We start from the raw sequence: 17981 nt of genomic DNA, 5'->3' as shown, positions 1-17981 counted from the left end.
TGTCTGCAGATTACACAAACACTAATATTTTGATACTTTCCTGAAAAGTAATTCAGAATGCAGCACTTAATAAACAAAATAAACTTGATCCAACTAAACTGCATATGGGCCTGGAAGATTCAGGGAGAAAATAATCTGTTCTGAGCTGTATCGTCTTTACCTCCTGCAGTGGTCACTTTCTACAGCGCAGGTCTACTGGGTTCTTTTTCAAGGCTACACACTAGTTATATCCCCCAGGAATTGCTACATGTTGTCACCTAGGGGTTTCGCTGTGGAAAGGGGAGAGGGCTTTTTACATTGGACTATTTTTTTCCCTGCCAGAAGAGTAAGAATAATTAAGTAGGATGGAATTCATTTTTATTTTATTTTAAGGAGCAAAATTTGAAATAAAAAAGTCAGCAGTGATTAAAGTTAGAGGGAAAGGGTGCTTGTTTCTGAATTTGAGCTCATGCCCAATTAAAACAACTACTATAAGTGTAAATATTTTGAAAAGGTGAATGAATGGTCTTTATTGTCATTATACGAGTATGATTGTATACATTGGAGGGTTCCTCCTTTCAGTGGAAATGAAATAAATAAAAATGTGCTAAAGGATAAAAAGGTTAAAATAGCAATATATTAAGGAGTTATAATGAATATCTGCATATTCACTGTCGTTGTTGTACAGAACATTGTGCTCATGAACGCTGTTCCTCAATCCTCGTTCCATACCCGTCAAGCTCCACGGCTACATGCCCGTACAATGTGTCTTATTTTCCCTTACAAAATACAAAATAATCTTACACCATATTTTTTTGTTTTGAATGATGCATGATGGGAAATTCCCAGGCGGCAGACGCATGCGCACATTAGCATCAAACCGTTGGCTTCGTTTGCAACAAAAATAAACGATACTGAGATAGAGGCTACCGCGGCGAACTCGTTTGATTTGATTGATTTGCCATTTCGTGATAGTATGTGTTTACCGAATGGTACCCATAATTGACAAATTTGCGTTTTTCCATACAGATTTTCTTGTACGTCGTACACGTCTTATAATGCATAATAAACTTACTTTGAACGGCAAAAACGTACAGGTTAACTGGTATGTCGTTCTGTTGGTTCTTGATTTGATGCTCTTATTTTGCCTTTTAGCATATATTGTACCTCGTATCAATACATTTGTTACACAGTAAATTTTAAAATTGCATTTTCATGTATTTTCCAGACAAGAGTAAAAAGTGCTGTAAAGCTATCGAATGAAGTTAAAAATTGTTCAGAATGATATCGCTTATACAATACTTCTCAATTGAATTGCTCTTATTACACAGTAATCATACGCTTCACACGTTATGATGTTTTCAACCTGCCTTTTTGTATTATAATCAATCACTTTCAGGTTTCCTATATATTGTATGTCGAACAAACAGTTTTAAATTTATACGGATATATTGTAATTTGGGGCAGCACGGTGGTTAGTGCGTGTGCGGCCGAATTCTGAGGTCATGAGATCGAACCTCTTGTGGGTTTCCTCAGGCACACCGGTTTCCTCCCACATTCCAAAAACATGCATGTCAGGTTAATTGGCCGGTCCAAACGATCCCTAAGTGTGAATGAGCGAGTGAGTTGTCTGTCTCTGTGTGCCCTGCGACTGGCTGGCAACCAGTTCACCCACTGCCTTAAGATAGCTGGGATGTAGGGTAGGGTCGCGGGGGTGCTGGAACCCATAGAATGACAATAAAGGCATATTCTATTCTATTCTTTTTTATGGGTTCCAGCAGCTCCGTGACCCTACTGAGGATAAGCGCTGCAGATAATGGATGGATGGATAGTGTAATTTGAGGTATGCAGTATTTTGGACTGGTTAATTTGATCTGATAAAAGCTAATTTAATACGTACTTTAAAAACATGTGAGATTAAGTAACACCTGTCCTCAATTAGGCCCCGTGGTGTTTTTTCCATGGAATTTTCTTTTTAGTGTATTTGCAGGACCACTACTGGTTGGTTTAGTGGTGATCTCATTGTTAGAGGGTATTACAGTAGAATAATATACATGAAAACATAATCTCAGTCGGTTCATTGATTGCTTGTTGCTTTGGTGTGTAATACCAGTTCTGAAGCATTATTGTGTTATGTGTCATTAAGCATATTAGCATGAAACATTAAAACAATGAGTGAATCATAAAAAAACATAATTCACTGATTGTGTATGAGTTTCTATATTCAAGACGTTTTTTCCTGCACAGTTCATTGGTAATTTATTTGTTGACTTTTTTAGCTCCAAATCGCAATTAAAGTTTACCACCTCAATCTTGAGAGATTCATATTAGTTCACCTTTTTTCCACTGTACTGTATTTTTGAGAGAAGCCAGCAGCAATTTGACGGCCGTGTAATTATGCTTAATCCTCACATGGTTTGAACACAATGTGTTTTATTGCTTTTAAAATTTACCTCCAGGCGGATTTGTTAGAGTATTTGCAGTTCATTTGAGTCACGCATCCATGAAGTCATGCGGGGCAGTCTGTTTTCACTTCTTGGCCACCAGCCCTGATTTGGCAGCATCTGTTTCAAGGCGACACAGGAGGTTGCGTTGGGTTGTGTGTAGGGGGGCAGTCACTCCGACTTCTTTTTAACCAGGCCAGACCCAGAACTAACCCTGAAGCTGTCAGAGGTCTTGTTTTCTTTATTCCGCAGTGATTTAGTGGTACATCAGGAACCTTTCCCATGAAGCGACAGTTGATGTAGTTTCAAATGCAGAGTATCACACGCCCTGAAATAGTTTTAGGTCACGTGCATTGTTTCGTCTGATGCCTTTTTCCCCAGCCTGCTAATTTGTCATTCGTAGTCTTGAGTGATGTTGTCATCATATTGTTGTTATGAGCTCTATTTCTTTCTGTTTATTTATTTATCTTTACTTCAGCTGGGACGAAAGCAGCTCCATCAGCAGTGGGCTGAGCGACGGCGACGGTGAGGTCTCAGACAACCTCAGCTCGGAGGAATTCAATGCCAGCTCGTCCCTCAATTCGCTCCCCAACACGCCACTAGGATCTCGGCGCAATTCTTCCGCCATGGTGAGCTGAGTAAACATTCGGATTTTAATTAAGACACTCAAGGATTTTTGCTCTCTCTATTTGTGTGATACACAATTTTAACAGCAGCTTAACTCCTCTTAGAAAAAGTGCTTAATCAAAAATGGCGTCCCAGCTCCACTTTATTCCAAAACAGTGTCATGCTTACCCATTGCACTCACCTGTGCCCGCTCGTTTGCCACCAGTTGCTGCTCGTTGCCTGATTGATTCCCCTCCTATTTAAACTCAGTGCTCCAGTCACTCCTTATCAGTCCGTCAGCGAACCTCCGCGTACGCAATGCAAGCACTTTGACTCTGGCTTCCGTCTTCATCTGTATCCCACTCGTCTGTTCCTGATTTCCCGTTTGTCTCTGGCTATTGACCGTTTTTTTGCCCATCGATCACGCTCTGATCTCCCGCTCCGGTTTGACCCGTTTTTTTCCCACCAACAACGCTCTGATCTCCCGCTCCAGCTATCGACCCGTTTTTGACCACCGACCACGCTCTGATCTCCTGTTGCGGCTATCGACCCGTATTGCTCATTTGACGACACTCCGATCCCCACATTTTTCAATGTTGTAATGGGGATTATTGGAAAGAGTTCAGCCAAAACAATGTTGTACAGCAGAGTCTCGTAAGTAAAAATAGTATGAGGTTGACATAAAATCAAATGTCTTTTCCTATGTCATCTTGATCCCTAGTGGTCTAGTGATCCACACAGTGCATTTGGATCTATTATCATTATTATTATTATTATTATTTATTTTTTTAACAAATATTATTTCCATTTCCACTAATGTTATTGTTAGGCCGGGTTGGGAGAATATAGGTTGCCGAACACTGAAATAAAGGACATACTGGATCTGTTTCTTCAGTCTTAAATCCTCCCTATTTTACTTTCCAGTGTACTTTAGATCAAGTCAAGTCAAGTCACTTATTTTTCTATAGCCCTTAATCACAAAGAGTCTCAAAGGGCTGCACAGGTTATTGCACAGACTATTATTTCAGACTATTATTACAACATCCCCTGTTCTGGAACCAACATGAGGGCAAGGAAAAACTCAAAAACCTCAACATGAGGAAAATGAAGAAACCTTGAGAAGGGACCGCACATGTGGCATCAGATATATTGTCCACAAAAAGTATAGGTTATTCATATGCTTTAGAGTAGAAGTGTGTTTTAAGCTAAGATTTAAACATCTCCACTGAGGTTGCAGGGGGATACCACAGGGGATCTCAGGGGGAATAGCATTCCACAGCACCGGTGCCCGGATGGAGAACGCTCGCGAACCTGCAGAAGACTTCTTGGTTCTTGGGATCACCAGTAGACCGGCGCTTTCAGAACGAAGGCTTCGGACCGGAACATAGGGGGAAATCAGATCTGAAGTATCAGCTTAGTACTCAGTATTAGTTCCTTGTGAAGTTGAACTGAATCGTGTCTCCAAGATCTACTGGAGAAACACGTTTTTGTAATCGGTAAAAGAGCAATTTCAAACATTTTTTTAATAGTATTTACACTCAAGTACCCAGTGCGTTTTCATACCAGCTTCTATATTTTCTTTCCAGTCCTCCGGGCAGTTGACTTATCTCTGCTTCTTTGCCTCTGGAATGCAGTCGAGATGAAACAAAGATTACAACAAAGCAGCGTAGTCGAGTGCAGATAGCAGACGGCACGCGATTATTATCCTGACTTTTGTCTCGCCACAGCTCCGGACCGATGCAGAGAAGCGCTCCCTGGTGGAAAGCGGAATTTCTTGGTACAGCGAAGACGGCAAGGCCTGCCACAAGTTGGACGCTTGCAGATATGACACAGGCAGTCTCAAAACAGAATTGCCCAGCAAGTGGAGAAAGAAGCCGCCCGGTCTGAGCGATGAGCTGAGCGTCAAAGGGGACGTCAGGAAGACTCAAAATTTAGGGGGCCCGGGAAGCTTTAGAAAGAGTCGCAATCCGCCGGTAGGGGTAACTTCTCCCATTACCCACACGTCGCAGACTATGCTGAAGGTGGCAGGTAAGTTTCTCAGTCTTTGTTTACTATTGAATTGAATTGAATTAAATCAGGGTTGGGTAGGGTTACTTTAACTTGATTACTTTCAATTACTTTTGGATTAGTCCAATACCAAATATGCCTATAAAAGACAAAATAAACTAAATATGAATACTATTACTAAATTTTGTGCAGGCTTGGGGAGTAACGGAATACATGGAACGGCAAAAATAATGTTGGCAAGCTGCGGATTTATTTTCATTTTGTTTCTGTCGCATTTTATGTTAGTTTTGCCGGAGATCAAAGAGATCAAAGCCAGGAGAGAAAGCTTACCACGTGTTGTGAGCCATCATTTTATTCATATTTAGTTTATTTTGTCTTTTATTAGCATATTTGGTATTGGAGTAATCCAAAAGTAATTGAAAGTAATCAAGTTAAAGTAACCCTACCCAACCCTGAAATGAATTGAACGGAATTGTGTTTATTGTCTTTGAGATCTACGTTGTGAAACGTTGCGTGCTACAAGATTACAGATGGTACTCCAGGCTAAACATGTAATAAGGACTTTCAAGTGAAAAAAAGATAAAAGACTTTTCGGATAAAAGGCAGAAACAAAATTATAACATTGTGCTTAGAGCCTGACCCAAGTTATATTCATGGTGCAATGAAAAAGGATAGCACATCATAGCAATAGTGCAATTAAAAATAAGCAATAATAATAACCCCTTAACAAGTCACAGAGTACATGTTTTTCACGGTGTTGTGCAATCAAAATTTTGCGGCAACAAAATAAGAAATAAACCAAAACAAGTTGATTTTCATTGTCCCTATCAAAATTATTTGGGAAAAAGCCCCTTATTTTCAGTAGATAATTTTTTTTCATAGTTGATTAAATTGTGGACTCTTAAAAAATAGAATACGTTTGACTAGGCAAATTAGATTACTTTTTTAATTCATTCTTCCTTTAATTCATTCATTCAGCGTTTTACTTTGGTCCACTGGTGGTGATGTGATTTCTTTATTTTTTACCAATTAAAGAAATCACAAACGGCTTGCTTTTTTTAATCATTAATAGTTTAATAAGCATTTAATTATGAGAGTGTTGGATACGTTTGAAGAATTAGTCCAAATCCAAAATAAGGAGAGAAGAATTCTATACATTTTGAACTTGCAAGGAGAGAAGCCAAACCTGAAATAAGGAATTTCATTCTGTTCTCAAAGAGCTCCCCTTCTAAATTGCAATTAGCTGGCAACCGGTTCAGGGTGTTCCCTGCCCACTGCCCGGAGATGGCTGGGATGGGCTCCAGCCCCCCCGCGCCCCTAATAAGGATAAGCGGTACGGCTGATGAGATGAGATGAGATAATTAGTTTTGCATAAAAAAGGACATACACATGTTTTGTGCTGTAAAACCATGGGGGTGAAGTATTTTAATGGATTTTTTTTCCGAAACAAAATGTTTATTACTCAAATTAGTCCCCAAATCTTGCTTTGAAATTGCTTTGAACATTTTAAGTTTCAAAATTGGTTTTCAGAGCATAGGCTAATATTACCTTTTATTTATCTAAAGTCTGGCACTAATTCACACGTGAGGCAGATAAAAGTTCCCCCAAGATAGTTTTGAGTTTTCCTTGGCTAGAGTGCAAATGTTTTATGTGATGCAGGCTTGTCCTTCCACTGTCATCCAATTAATCATTTTGACTCACTTTAAACTTTCTGTCTCTTATTTTACTTCTGGGAACACATACTAAGTATGCACTGACATATCACTCTGTCCTTTCCCCCTGTTGCCCTTTACTCCATGCAGCACCAAAAACAGACAAGCCGCAGGACAAATCGAAGATTTCCATCAAGACAGCGGGTCTCCAGCGGTCACGTTCGGACGCCGGTCGAGATCATCACATGGAGACACGGAAACCCCCTTCGGGTTTGGTCAAACCCACAACCGGTGCCTCTTTTGGCTATAAGAGAACACCAGCTGCCACTGGTACTGCTACGGTCCTGACAGCTGGGGGTGCCACTATCTCCGGTGGTTCGGCGACTGTGGGGAAAGTTTCCAAGTCTTCAGGCTTGTCCATGAAGCCCGTGGGTCGCAAGAACAGTTTTGACGCCAGCGGCGAGCCGAGTTTCCTGGGCCCTAATGTCAGGAACAGCATCCAATACCGCAGCCTGCCTCGGCCCGCAAAGTCCAGCACGCTCAGCGTCATCGGTCGCCCCAATTCTAGACCCGTCAGCGGCAGTATAGACCCCAGTCTCTTGGCCTTGAAGCCTGTAAGCATTGCCTCAGCAAGCCCTAGAGTAAAAGAGCCTGCAAGTTATACCAGCAAAATCTCTAATCGGAGCATGAGTGTCCCAGTGAACCAGACCGACCGAGAGAAGGAGAAGGCCAGGGCGAAAGCTGTGTGCAGTGATATGGATGTGGACTGCGCTTCCCTGAAAGGAGATCAGGCTCTGTCGGAGTCCTTACGAGAATCTGCGGTGAAACACCAAGGGTTTAGACGAACCAGCAGCAGCAAATATCCCGAAATGTCGTCACCCACAACACCAAGGTGGGCAGTCACACATTCAAGAAGTCATAATACTCATGAAGATTAAGAGAAGCCAGTGTGCAAAAAGTATAATAATTCATGGAATAGAGATGTGACTCTGTCATAGAAAAAACACAGGGAACAAAATTAAGGTCAAAAGTTGTCTGGACCTTCTTCATAATATAATTTTGTTTATGTGTGTGGCACAGTTCTGAGTTCATGAGACCGAACCTCTTGTGTGGAGTTTGCATATTCTCCCCGTGCTTGCGTGGGTTTCCTCTGGGCACTCCGGTTTCCTCCCACTTTTCAAAAACATGCATGTCAGGTTAATTGGTTAATCGGTCCAAATTGTCCCTAGGTGTGAATGACTGAGCAAATTTTCTGTCCCTGTGTGCCCTGTGACTGTCTGGCAACCAGTTCAGGGTGTCCCCTGCCCACTGCCCGAAGATAGCCGGGATGGGCTCCAGCACCCCCGCGACCACACTGAGGATAAGCGGTGCAGATAATGGATGGATATATATATATATATATATATATATATATATATATATATATATATATATATATATATATATATATATATATATATATATATATATATATATATATATGTGTGTGTGTGTTTTTTCTTTAATTTAGAGGTTTTCTTACCACTAGGAGGGCAAAATATTTCACAATGTCCCTTTAAATGGGTGTTCGTCTCCTTCCTTTGCTGTGTACTGTGCCTCTTGCCTGCACGATAGAACAGGTGAGGTTCTAAAATTGACCCCTGATACACTAATATAATGTGTGCTGTAAAAAATAGATGAATGGGAGGTAAAAACACTATGTGTCTCTTCAACACAATTTGTTGAAACGGTCTCCAGTTAAACTGTGGTTTAGAGCCAATTTTCATGCAGGGCTCAGTAATTTGTTGACTATCAATGGATCTGTCATTTTACTTTTGGTGGGCTAAGATAGGCTATTGTTCGTATAAAAAAACGATAATGAGTATTTACCAGCTCGGTAGCCTAGATGGTAGGGCGCCCGTTCTGAGACTGGGAGGTCGCTGGTTCAAGCCTCGGCCGAGTCATACCTAAGACTTACAACATTGGTACTCATTGCCTCCCTGCTTGGCGCTCAGCATTAAGGGTTGGAATTGGGGGGTTTGGTCACCTAATGTCTAAAATGGCTGCGCCCTGTTTGGCTGCGGCTGCATTGGCTCGCTACAGTTTAACTGTACAGGTCAGATCGACATTTCGTTCTGTGTGCATTGTTACAAAGAATGACAATAAAACCTGGTAAAGTTAATTCTATTCTATTTTGAATGATTGGTATTTCTGTATGACAATTTCTTTGTCTTCTTCCTTTAGGATGCTAGCCAAGTCCTCAGGACGTCCACCCAGTTTGGCTCACCTGGACAAGGTTAACTCCAACAGCCTGGACTCTTGCATGACCATTCAGGATCTCCCACCCAAAGTCCCCCCTTACTCCAAACTTCAGGACCTGGCTTCCACCCACTCAGCCACCCACTTGACCCCCAGTCCGGCGCCAGTCCTGCATATCGACTGCCCTGGCTCTTTCACAAGTGACAGCTTTGGGGGATCGCCCCTGCTCTATCCCAAACTGTCAAATATGCACCGCAGCTTAGAATCGTTGCCCCTGCAGATGAGCGTGCCCGCCCGTAGGAGGTTCAACACCAAAGAGTTGATGGATAATGAAAGGGGGACAGGTACTTGGGGAGCTAGCAGCAAGACGTCTCTCAATCTCTCAGATGGGTCGGTGTCATCTCAAAATCAAGTAGTAGGACAATGTTTTTTTGTTTTTTTTTTCAATCAAGACAATGTTGGTGTGCTTTTGTTCCCACAGGTTACAGACTAATAGGAGCACCTTACCAAATAGAGGCTTGGAGTAAGTTTATATACACACACTCCTTCGTAAAAGTTGCCCTGGATGGATTTTATTGTGATGGGGATTTCAATTTGGCTTAACGCATTTTTGGGGGGATCTAGAGCTTTATATAGTATCAGTACTCAGGTAGTGGTTAATGTCAGTATCGGCTGCCCTCTGGTGGCCACTAAGGAATACAGGAATAATATATTGCCAACAAATTAATTCAATGGTAAATGGTCTGCATTTATATAGGGCTTTTCAAGTCAATGAAGACCTCCCAAAGCGCTTTACAATTTGCTTCACGCTTACCCATTCACACACATACTTACAGACTCACACACCAATAGGGAGTCAGCCATGCAAGGCGCCTACCTGCTTATTGGGGGCATTGGGGATTCAGTGACTTGCCCAAGGACAGAACATGTTGGGACTTAAATGTTCTATTTAAAACATATTAGACTTTTTTGCAGAGTGAAGTAAATTTTGTATATAACGGAATTGTTACCTTATTTTGCTATGGATAACTATATAGTATTTAATTATCAGTCTCGGGCAAAAACATACATCTATATTATTGTACAATTTCCTAAAAGGACAATTTTGTTGTTGTTGTGCCTACTAGTAGTAAAAAAAACATGATTTGTCAAAATAACAATATTGATTTTATAGGTAAGTAAAAAAAGGAAATCACATTGATATAAATAACCATTTGTTTAAATATTTGCCGGTTGAGAATTTGCATTTATGTTACATAACATAAGGCTCTCCAGTTGTGTACCAATTGGTTCGCCGAAACCCATGCAGCTAAGGGATTCGTGAATCATGAACTGAAGCCTCACTTTGCCCATCATCTTGCAGCTATGGATACCTGAAAAAAAAACAAAAGCTTGTGTAAGGCCTGAGGGGAATGTAAAGTCAAGTCAAGTCAAATCATTTTCATTTGTATAGCCCTTAATCACAAAGAGTCTCAAAGGGCTTCACAGGTTATTACACAGGCTATTTTTCAGACTATTATTACACCATCCCCTGATCTGGAACCAACACGAGGGCAAGGAAAAACTCAAAAACCTCAACATGAGGAAAATGAACAAACCTTGAGAAGGGACCGCACATGTGGTATCCCCCTTCCAGGGTTACCAGACAGCAAAGGATGTTGCAATCACAAATAATACAGAGATATTGTCCACGAAATGTATAGGTTATTCATATGCTATAGCGTAGAAGTGAGTCTTAAGCTTAGATTTAAACATTTCCACTGAGGTTGCAGATCGGATCTCAGGTGGAAGAGCATTCCACAGCACCGGTGCCCGGATGGAGAACGCTCTCGAACCAGCGGAACACTTCTTGGCTCTTGGGATCACCAGAAGACCGGCGCTCTCAGAACGAAGGCTTCGGACCGGAACATAGGGGGAAATCAGATCTGAAAGATATGAGGGAGCAAGTCCATGTATGATTTTGTGTAATACTAAGAGAACCTTGAAATCACATCTTAGGCTAACAGGGAGCCAATGCAGGTCAGCCAAAATCGGCGTGATGTGATTGGACTTTTTTGTCCTAGTTAAAAACCTCGCTGCAGCATTTTGCACCAGCTGAAGACTTGATTCTGGACTTCGGGAGACCGCAGAGTAGTGCATTACAGTAATCGAGACGGGAGGTAACAAACGTGTGAATTATAATCTCCGCATCCGACTGAGACAGTATAGGACGAATTTTAGCAATGTTGCGAAGATGGAAGAAAGCGATTCTAGTAATTTTCTTCACATGTGTCTGAAAGGACAGATCGGGGTCAAATATGACACCTAAATTTTTAACTGAGTCACTCTGTGTGATGTGACATTTGTCAATGTTCACAGCAGTTTTTGAGAATAAGTCACAGCATTTAGATGGACCAATAACTAACATTTCGGTCTTTTCAGAGTTAAGATGCAAGAAATTGAGTGACATCCACTCTTTTATCTCAGTGAGGCAGGCCTCCAAAAATGTTGCAGTGCGGTCACTTTCAGTCTCCATAGTTTCAATTATTTTTGTTCTTTTCGGCACTCTTTTTCGGTTGGATGACACAGTGACATTTAGTGGTCAAATGATACACACTCTGTATCGCCAATATTCTCAACATTTTGATTTATGGACAATGATGTGACCGCTCTTTTTTTTTTTCCTTCCCAAGACGCTGCAGCTCGAGCCTATCAGAAAGTGACGGCATGAAGCCTGGGAGACGCCACTCGCACAATGCGACGTCTGAGCGAGACAGCCCGCCTCAGTTGCCGTCACCCACACGCAGCATCCACCTCCTGTCCACTGCCAGAACTCCTCTCACAAACGTGGGTGAGTGACCCAGTTTCAACCCCAAAAAACTTGCACAATGGCTAAGAGCAGTCAAAGCTTAAATCTGAGCTTTAGTATTGCCTTTTGCTGACTCAACGCTCTGCATCGTGCGTTATTGTCCGTTACAGTTGCCCCAATTTCTTCTTCGGGCACCCCGAGGATGTCTCGCTCCAACAGCATCGGGCCCCCTGGCGACTGCGAGCTGTACAGCTCTTCCCCGCTGGGCAGCACCATGTCTCTAGCCGAGCGGCCCAAAAGCATGATGCGCTCCGGTTCGTTCCGAGAACCGGCAGAAGATGGTGAATATAAAAGCATTTATATAGCATGTGTGCATGGAAAATAACTCAACCGTGACCACTGGAAAAACAAAACTGCACTCCCAGATTATTAAAACAAGAGTCAAATACATTTACCGCTAATACTGGCATACTTCAGTGAGCATTAAAATTACAGTTTGTTAATCAGGAATTTTAGTTCAGATATACACATGATTTTTTTTCCCTTTTGCAGTGCATGGTTCTGTACTCTCTTTAGCATCCAACGCTTCGTCCAACTACTCCTCATCGGTGAGTAATTTATGTTTTCAAGTAAATTATCTGCACGCTTTCCCGTTAAAAAAATTGAGGGTTTCAATGTGATGCTATGATTAAAAGCATTGTTTCTTAAACTTATAAGCCAGGGCACACTTTCCGATACAAAACCAAGAAAGGGGGAAAACACATATCATGACCCAAGGGTGGCATGGCTGGTCGGTGGTTATTGCGCAGCCCCACAGTGCTTAAGTTTAGGGTTCAATTCCAGCTACTGGTCTCATGTTTTCTGCGTGGGTTTCCTGTGGGCATCATCTCACATTCCAAAGTTCAATTGGGAACTCCTTATTGTCCCTAGCTATGAATGAGCATGTGAATGCCCTGCAACCATTTTGGGTTTCCCCTGCACACTGCCCGAAGATAACTGGGATCTGCTCCAGCACCCCCGCATCCCTTATGAGGATAGGAAGGTTGTACCAAAATAAACTGTTTAAAAACTGTATAACAATCCCCAAAGTGATCTGCTGCCACCTATTGATACAGGGGACTATTGCAGTTTAAAATATCTCATCTCACATCATCTCATTAGTTCTACCGCTTATCCTCAGTAGGGTCGCGGGGGTGCTGGAGCCCATCCCAGCAATCATCGGGCAGTGGGCAGGGGACACCCTGAACTGGTTGCCAGCCAATCGCAGGGCACACAGGGACAGACAACTCACTCACTCATTCACACCTAGGGACAATTTGGACCGGCCAATCCACCTGAAATGCATGTCTTTGGAATGTGGAAGGAAACCGGAGTGCCCGGAGGAAACCCACGCCAGCACGGGGAGAACATACAAACTCCGCACAGTAAGTCCGGTAGCTGGATTTGAACCCACACAGGAGGTTCCCAAGACCTTAGAACTGTGCCGCACATGCGCTAAGCACTGCGCTGCCGTGCTGCCCTAGTTTAAAATATATTACAGTTTATCTGCAGGAGGAAGAGAATAGCATACCTGTCAACCTGTACGTTTTTGCCGTACAAAGTACGTTTATTATGCATTTTAAGACATGTACGACGTACAAGAAAATCTGTGTGAAAAAACGCAAATTTGTCAAATCAAGTCAAACGAGTTTGCCGCGGTCGCCTCTATCTCTGTATCGTTTTTTTTTTGTTGCAAACGAAGCGAGCGGTTTGATGCTACTGTGCGCATGCGTCTGCCGCGTGGGGATTTCACGTCATGCATCATTCAACATCGGATTTCATGTGGTAGTTGTGTAGTGAAACGAAGTCCGTCTCTTCTTAGAGAATTGGCTTTTTCGGCTCAACTCATTTAAGAGAGCCGCCTTTCAAACGGCTCACTTGCTTTGATGCATTATATTACGAATTATTATGTTGTATAAAGAAGTTAAGAAAAAAAGAAGTATAAAAGGAGAAAATGATAAAATACAGGTTTGTGGTTATCCCTTTAATCAGTATATTACCAACAATAATTTAATGCAGAAAATGAATTAATAAATTGAATAAGAAATTGTATTATTCTACTTAATTATATTTGCATGTATTTTTTCCTCCTACAGTGAACGTCCAAGCGACTTCATTTTTGAACTTTTTTATAATAAACCTCGTTCATGTCGAGCAACTCAGTATCTCACAACATGTTGATTAACAATATATATATGATGTAACGAAACACATGTACAATATAACATGTTAAACCACATAAATAAACACGTTTGGAAAAAAAAACATGGTGTAAGATTATTTTGTAGGGGAAAATACGACAGTTTGTAAGGGCATGGAGCCGTGGAGGTTGACAGGTATGGAATAGAATAGAAATTAATAAAATTAAAAAGTCAGTACTGAAAGTTGTTTTCAATAAGATTAGACATGGTAATCCAGGATAACCAAGATAAACACATAATAAAGACTGAAACAAGAAAAAATATAATACTACTAGATATAATGATTGACAAATGCATGGTTTTGAAAATAATTACCAATTGTCACCAATTACCTGCACTTGACAATTCTTGTGGAACAACAGTACTTGACAAACACTAACGTAAAGTTCAGGTGATTATTTGTATTTTGCATTTGTTCACCAACTGCTTTAAATTATTGAAAACTGTCATGTCATCTTAGACTCAAATATTCCCTACCTTTTTTACATGCTTTCCGTAGAATGAGGACAAAATACAAGGGGAGGTAAGGCTGCAATTTAGCACCTGGATTTCCTTCTTTGTAAACATCTCCATTTGTCAGATGTTTTGTGTTGTTGGAACTTAACCCCTCCACAAGTCTATCCAGACGCCATTTTCACACCTCATTTCATTACTTAAAGAGCCAACATCCACTCTTACTGGAGTCAGCACGACAAAGTGTGAATTCAGCACATTCTTTCCGGAGCTAGCAGTAATGAAAAACGTTAAATATGGGCTACGTTTTTTTTTTTTTTTCAAATCTTGGTCTTGGCATCTATCTAAGCTTTGTGACAACTTGTGAGGTTTGATTTTAGAGTATTTTTGACATAATTTCACCTAAATTATGCTTACTTTTGTTCTGTTAATCGGTAATAAAATTTAATGAAAATAAATGTTTGATGGGTTAATTCAGTAATGTGTTTTCCTCAGCAAATCCGCAAACTCCGGCGGGAGCTGGAATCTTCTCAGGAAAAAGTCGCGGACTTGACCATGCAGCTGTCTGCCAACGTGCGTATGACTTGCCTAGTCTTTTATTATTTACAGTAACTTACTTTCTAAAAAGCTAACCAAATCACTGCCACATTACCCTTATACAGACGGCTTGCACATTGCCTGGGTTTTCACTGCCCGGTTCATGTGACGTATTTTTTCCTACTGTCAAGTGGTGGAAATGGGAAATCAGAAAAACAGTAATATACAGTACAGTATTTTCTAATATCCCCAATAAGCAACTTTTAAAAATCCTGTTCCTGCTTTTAGGTACCACAAAGTAGCAGCAAAATAAAATATACTTTTAGTCACATGTACCTTGTGGTGTAAACCCTGCTATTAATAACTGTTTAACTCACTTCCTGAATTGACACATCTCACATTTTTTTAAACTAACTTGACAATTGATCACCTGCTTGTCCTCTCTTATTTTCTCGGCCGCTTATTGACTCACGGATGTCCTGCTTCTCGTTGCCTGCCCCCCTCCCCTATCTACTAACTGGCATCTTCTGTGGTCTTTGGGTGAAGCAGTTAGGCCAGGTTTGTTGTACTCCCCTGAAGTGAAATACTGTAACATCAGTGGCGTGCAGTGATGTTGGTGTCTGGTGAAGCACAGTCAGAGTTACAAATCAATTAACCCATATCTTATTTATTATTTTACTGTCAGAGCAAGAAATAAATATATAAACTGTAGCATAGGAAAAAAGCATTTATCATCTCATCTTAACTTACATATGAAGTCTGTGCGCTGCTCCTTTTAAATTAAAGCATCAATAGAACCTCACCTGGTCCTCTTTTATAAATAAGAAAGCAATAAGTGGATGGCTTGACTTGGTGTTTGCCTGCTAATACTATCACAAAATCGATTTTCTGGGCCTGTGTGTGCAAAATCAGAATCATTGGTTTCACTATCGCCCTCTGCCATGAGGCAAGATAATTGTGTGCCTCACTCTGCATCTGCAGACGCTCAGCACAGTATTATATTACATACTAATTTTATGAATAATTATCATCAACTATTGTGAAAATAATTTTGATAAAGAAAATCCCAAAATTGTGAAGTTAATGAGAAAGAACTTTAATTGTGAACAGATATAACATGTTAATGTATTTTTAATATTTCCATGATGACAGTTGAGGCACAGCCTCCCTTGACTGCACGTCACTGTGTAACATGCAACTCAAATTGTTGGTTGAATGAAAAACATACAGAACTTCTAAAAACTTAGGTATATTGGATCTTCATATAGTATATTAGCATCAATTAGTATCCTGATTTTCCACCCAATAACATTTTGTGGGTTGTGTGTTAAAAACATAATCAGAATTCTGATGCACCAACCCTGTCTGTCACACCATCTCCAATGATCCAATATTTCCATCTTGAAGGTCATTTTTTGGGACTGTGTTGTTTACAAGTTGTGTAATTGAATTAATACTCTCAAACAGGCTAACCTGGTAGCAGCTTTTGAACAGAGCTTGGCACTGATGACAGCTCGCCTCCAGACGTTGTCTGCTTGCTCTGAACAGAAGGTTGGTGAATAAAGGTTCACAATTGCACTTTTGCCCATTGATGTCTCGTGAAGTTTATGAGATCACACATTTTAAAATCACAAAAAATGGTTCCAAACTAATACAATTCTATTACATTAGACTCCTATTTCTGGGTTGTTTAACACGAATGAACTCAATTGCTTATGCCGTGGCAGATAAAATGGCCTAAACTGTTAAGTTTAATAAGAAAGCCTTTTGGAGCGTATTATTTTAAACAAAATTTATATTTTTTGCAGAATTAACCTGTACAAAGAAAAAAAAAAAAAAGAGATTTAGCATTTTTGATGGGGTTGATTCTGCAAAACAAAAAAAGGACCTAGGGACAAATCAACTCAAGTATTTTGATTCAAACACGGGCTATTTTTGACCCAACTGTTTTAGACTGCAAATATTAACTCATTAGCCAATATAACAAATTTGACTTAAATAAACCAAGTTTAAAAAAAACAAACAACAAATGATGTTTTTTTAGGGTTAGGTATTATGTGTTCTTAAGGAGATGTGTTTTGACAGGGTTTTATTTGTATTTACAAATCATTTTAGGTCACTTGTGTAGATTGCAAAGAGACACATATTTTATGACAGCGTGACTGTTTCAAAACGACAAGTTTATGCAAAAAGCAGTAGCCGTTTGACAAATTATGATTAATTTTCAGTATAAAAGCAAAAGCAATACCCCAAAACATCCCAAACAAAATTAATTTAAATAAAGATAAATGAAAAATGCTGTCAGTACTTTCTATTTACTACTCATTTGTCTGAAAACAGTATTTGGTTTTGTACTGCATGAGTATGTGGACTATGAGTTAGGCAGTTGCATAGGCAATGCTCAATCGCAGCTCACTTTCCTTATTGTCAACTATGTGTTACCTAAACAGTAAAAATCCGGGTTAGTTGCCAACACATACTGTATATTGTTGTTTTTTTTTCGGTCTTTGCTCTACTGAGCTGTTTATTAGATTATTGAATGTGACCAGTAGCACTGGTTGTGTGGCAATAATTTCACAGTGCTGTTTTTTCCTCTCTTGAGGATTCTGAACTGAACGAACTTAAGGACAGCATCGATATTCTGAAGTCTAAGAACTCTGAGGCCCAGGAAATCATTCAGGATGCTCTTAATAATTCTGAGATTGTCTCCAAAGGTAAACATATATCTGGCCACATATTAAGCATTATTTTGTCCAAGTTGTCTAATAAAAGTAATTAGAAAATATGTACATGCCAATTTGTGGTGCACAGTCGTTTCTAAGATGTTTTCATGGACTAAATATGTTATTCTTCTAACCAGAACTGCATATAAATCGTCAGAACTCCTCAGAAAGCCTTTCCAGCCTTGCTAGCAACACCAGCCACTCAAGCATGGGTAGTCTCAAGGAGCAGGAGGCCAAGAAGAAGAAGAAGAAAAGCTGGGTGAGGATGCACATAATTGAGTCAGAAAATATGAGGACAAATCTAAATGAGAAAC

The 17981-nt window shown here is 40.4% G+C and overlaps 1 protein-coding gene across 1 annotated transcript in view; it reads left to right on the top strand.

The window, feature by feature from the left end:
• LOC148364777 (neuron navigator 1-like) overlaps positions 1-17981 on the top strand; it is a 66539-nt gene that overhangs the window by 33273 nt on the left and 15285 nt on the right. Inside the window, exons 4-16 of the mRNA XM_088338980.1 lie at positions 2902-3052; positions 4757-5057; positions 6839-7580; positions 8912-9316; positions 9408-9449; positions 11599-11756; positions 11885-12055; positions 12267-12322; positions 14454-14477; positions 14903-14980; positions 16412-16495; positions 17547-17658; positions 17805-17926. Of these exons, the coding sequence (XP_088195106.1) occupies positions 2902-3052; positions 4757-5057; positions 6839-7580; positions 8912-9316; positions 9408-9449; positions 11599-11756; positions 11885-12055; positions 12267-12322; positions 14454-14477; positions 14903-14980; positions 16412-16495; positions 17547-17658; positions 17805-17926 (2446 nt within the window). The remainder of the gene's footprint in view (positions 1-2901; positions 3053-4756; positions 5058-6838; positions 7581-8911; positions 9317-9407; positions 9450-11598; positions 11757-11884; positions 12056-12266; positions 12323-14453; positions 14478-14902; positions 14981-16411; positions 16496-17546; positions 17659-17804; positions 17927-17981) is intronic.

Source organism: Urocampus carinirostris, chromosome 6 (assembly GCF_059441175.1).
Source record: "Urocampus carinirostris isolate Australia breed hairy pipefish chromosome 6, RoL_Ucar_1.0, whole genome shotgun sequence".
Lineage (NCBI taxonomy): Eukaryota > Metazoa > Chordata > Actinopteri > Syngnathiformes > Syngnathidae > Urocampus > Urocampus carinirostris.
This window is presented reverse-complemented; position numbering and strand designations above follow the sequence as displayed.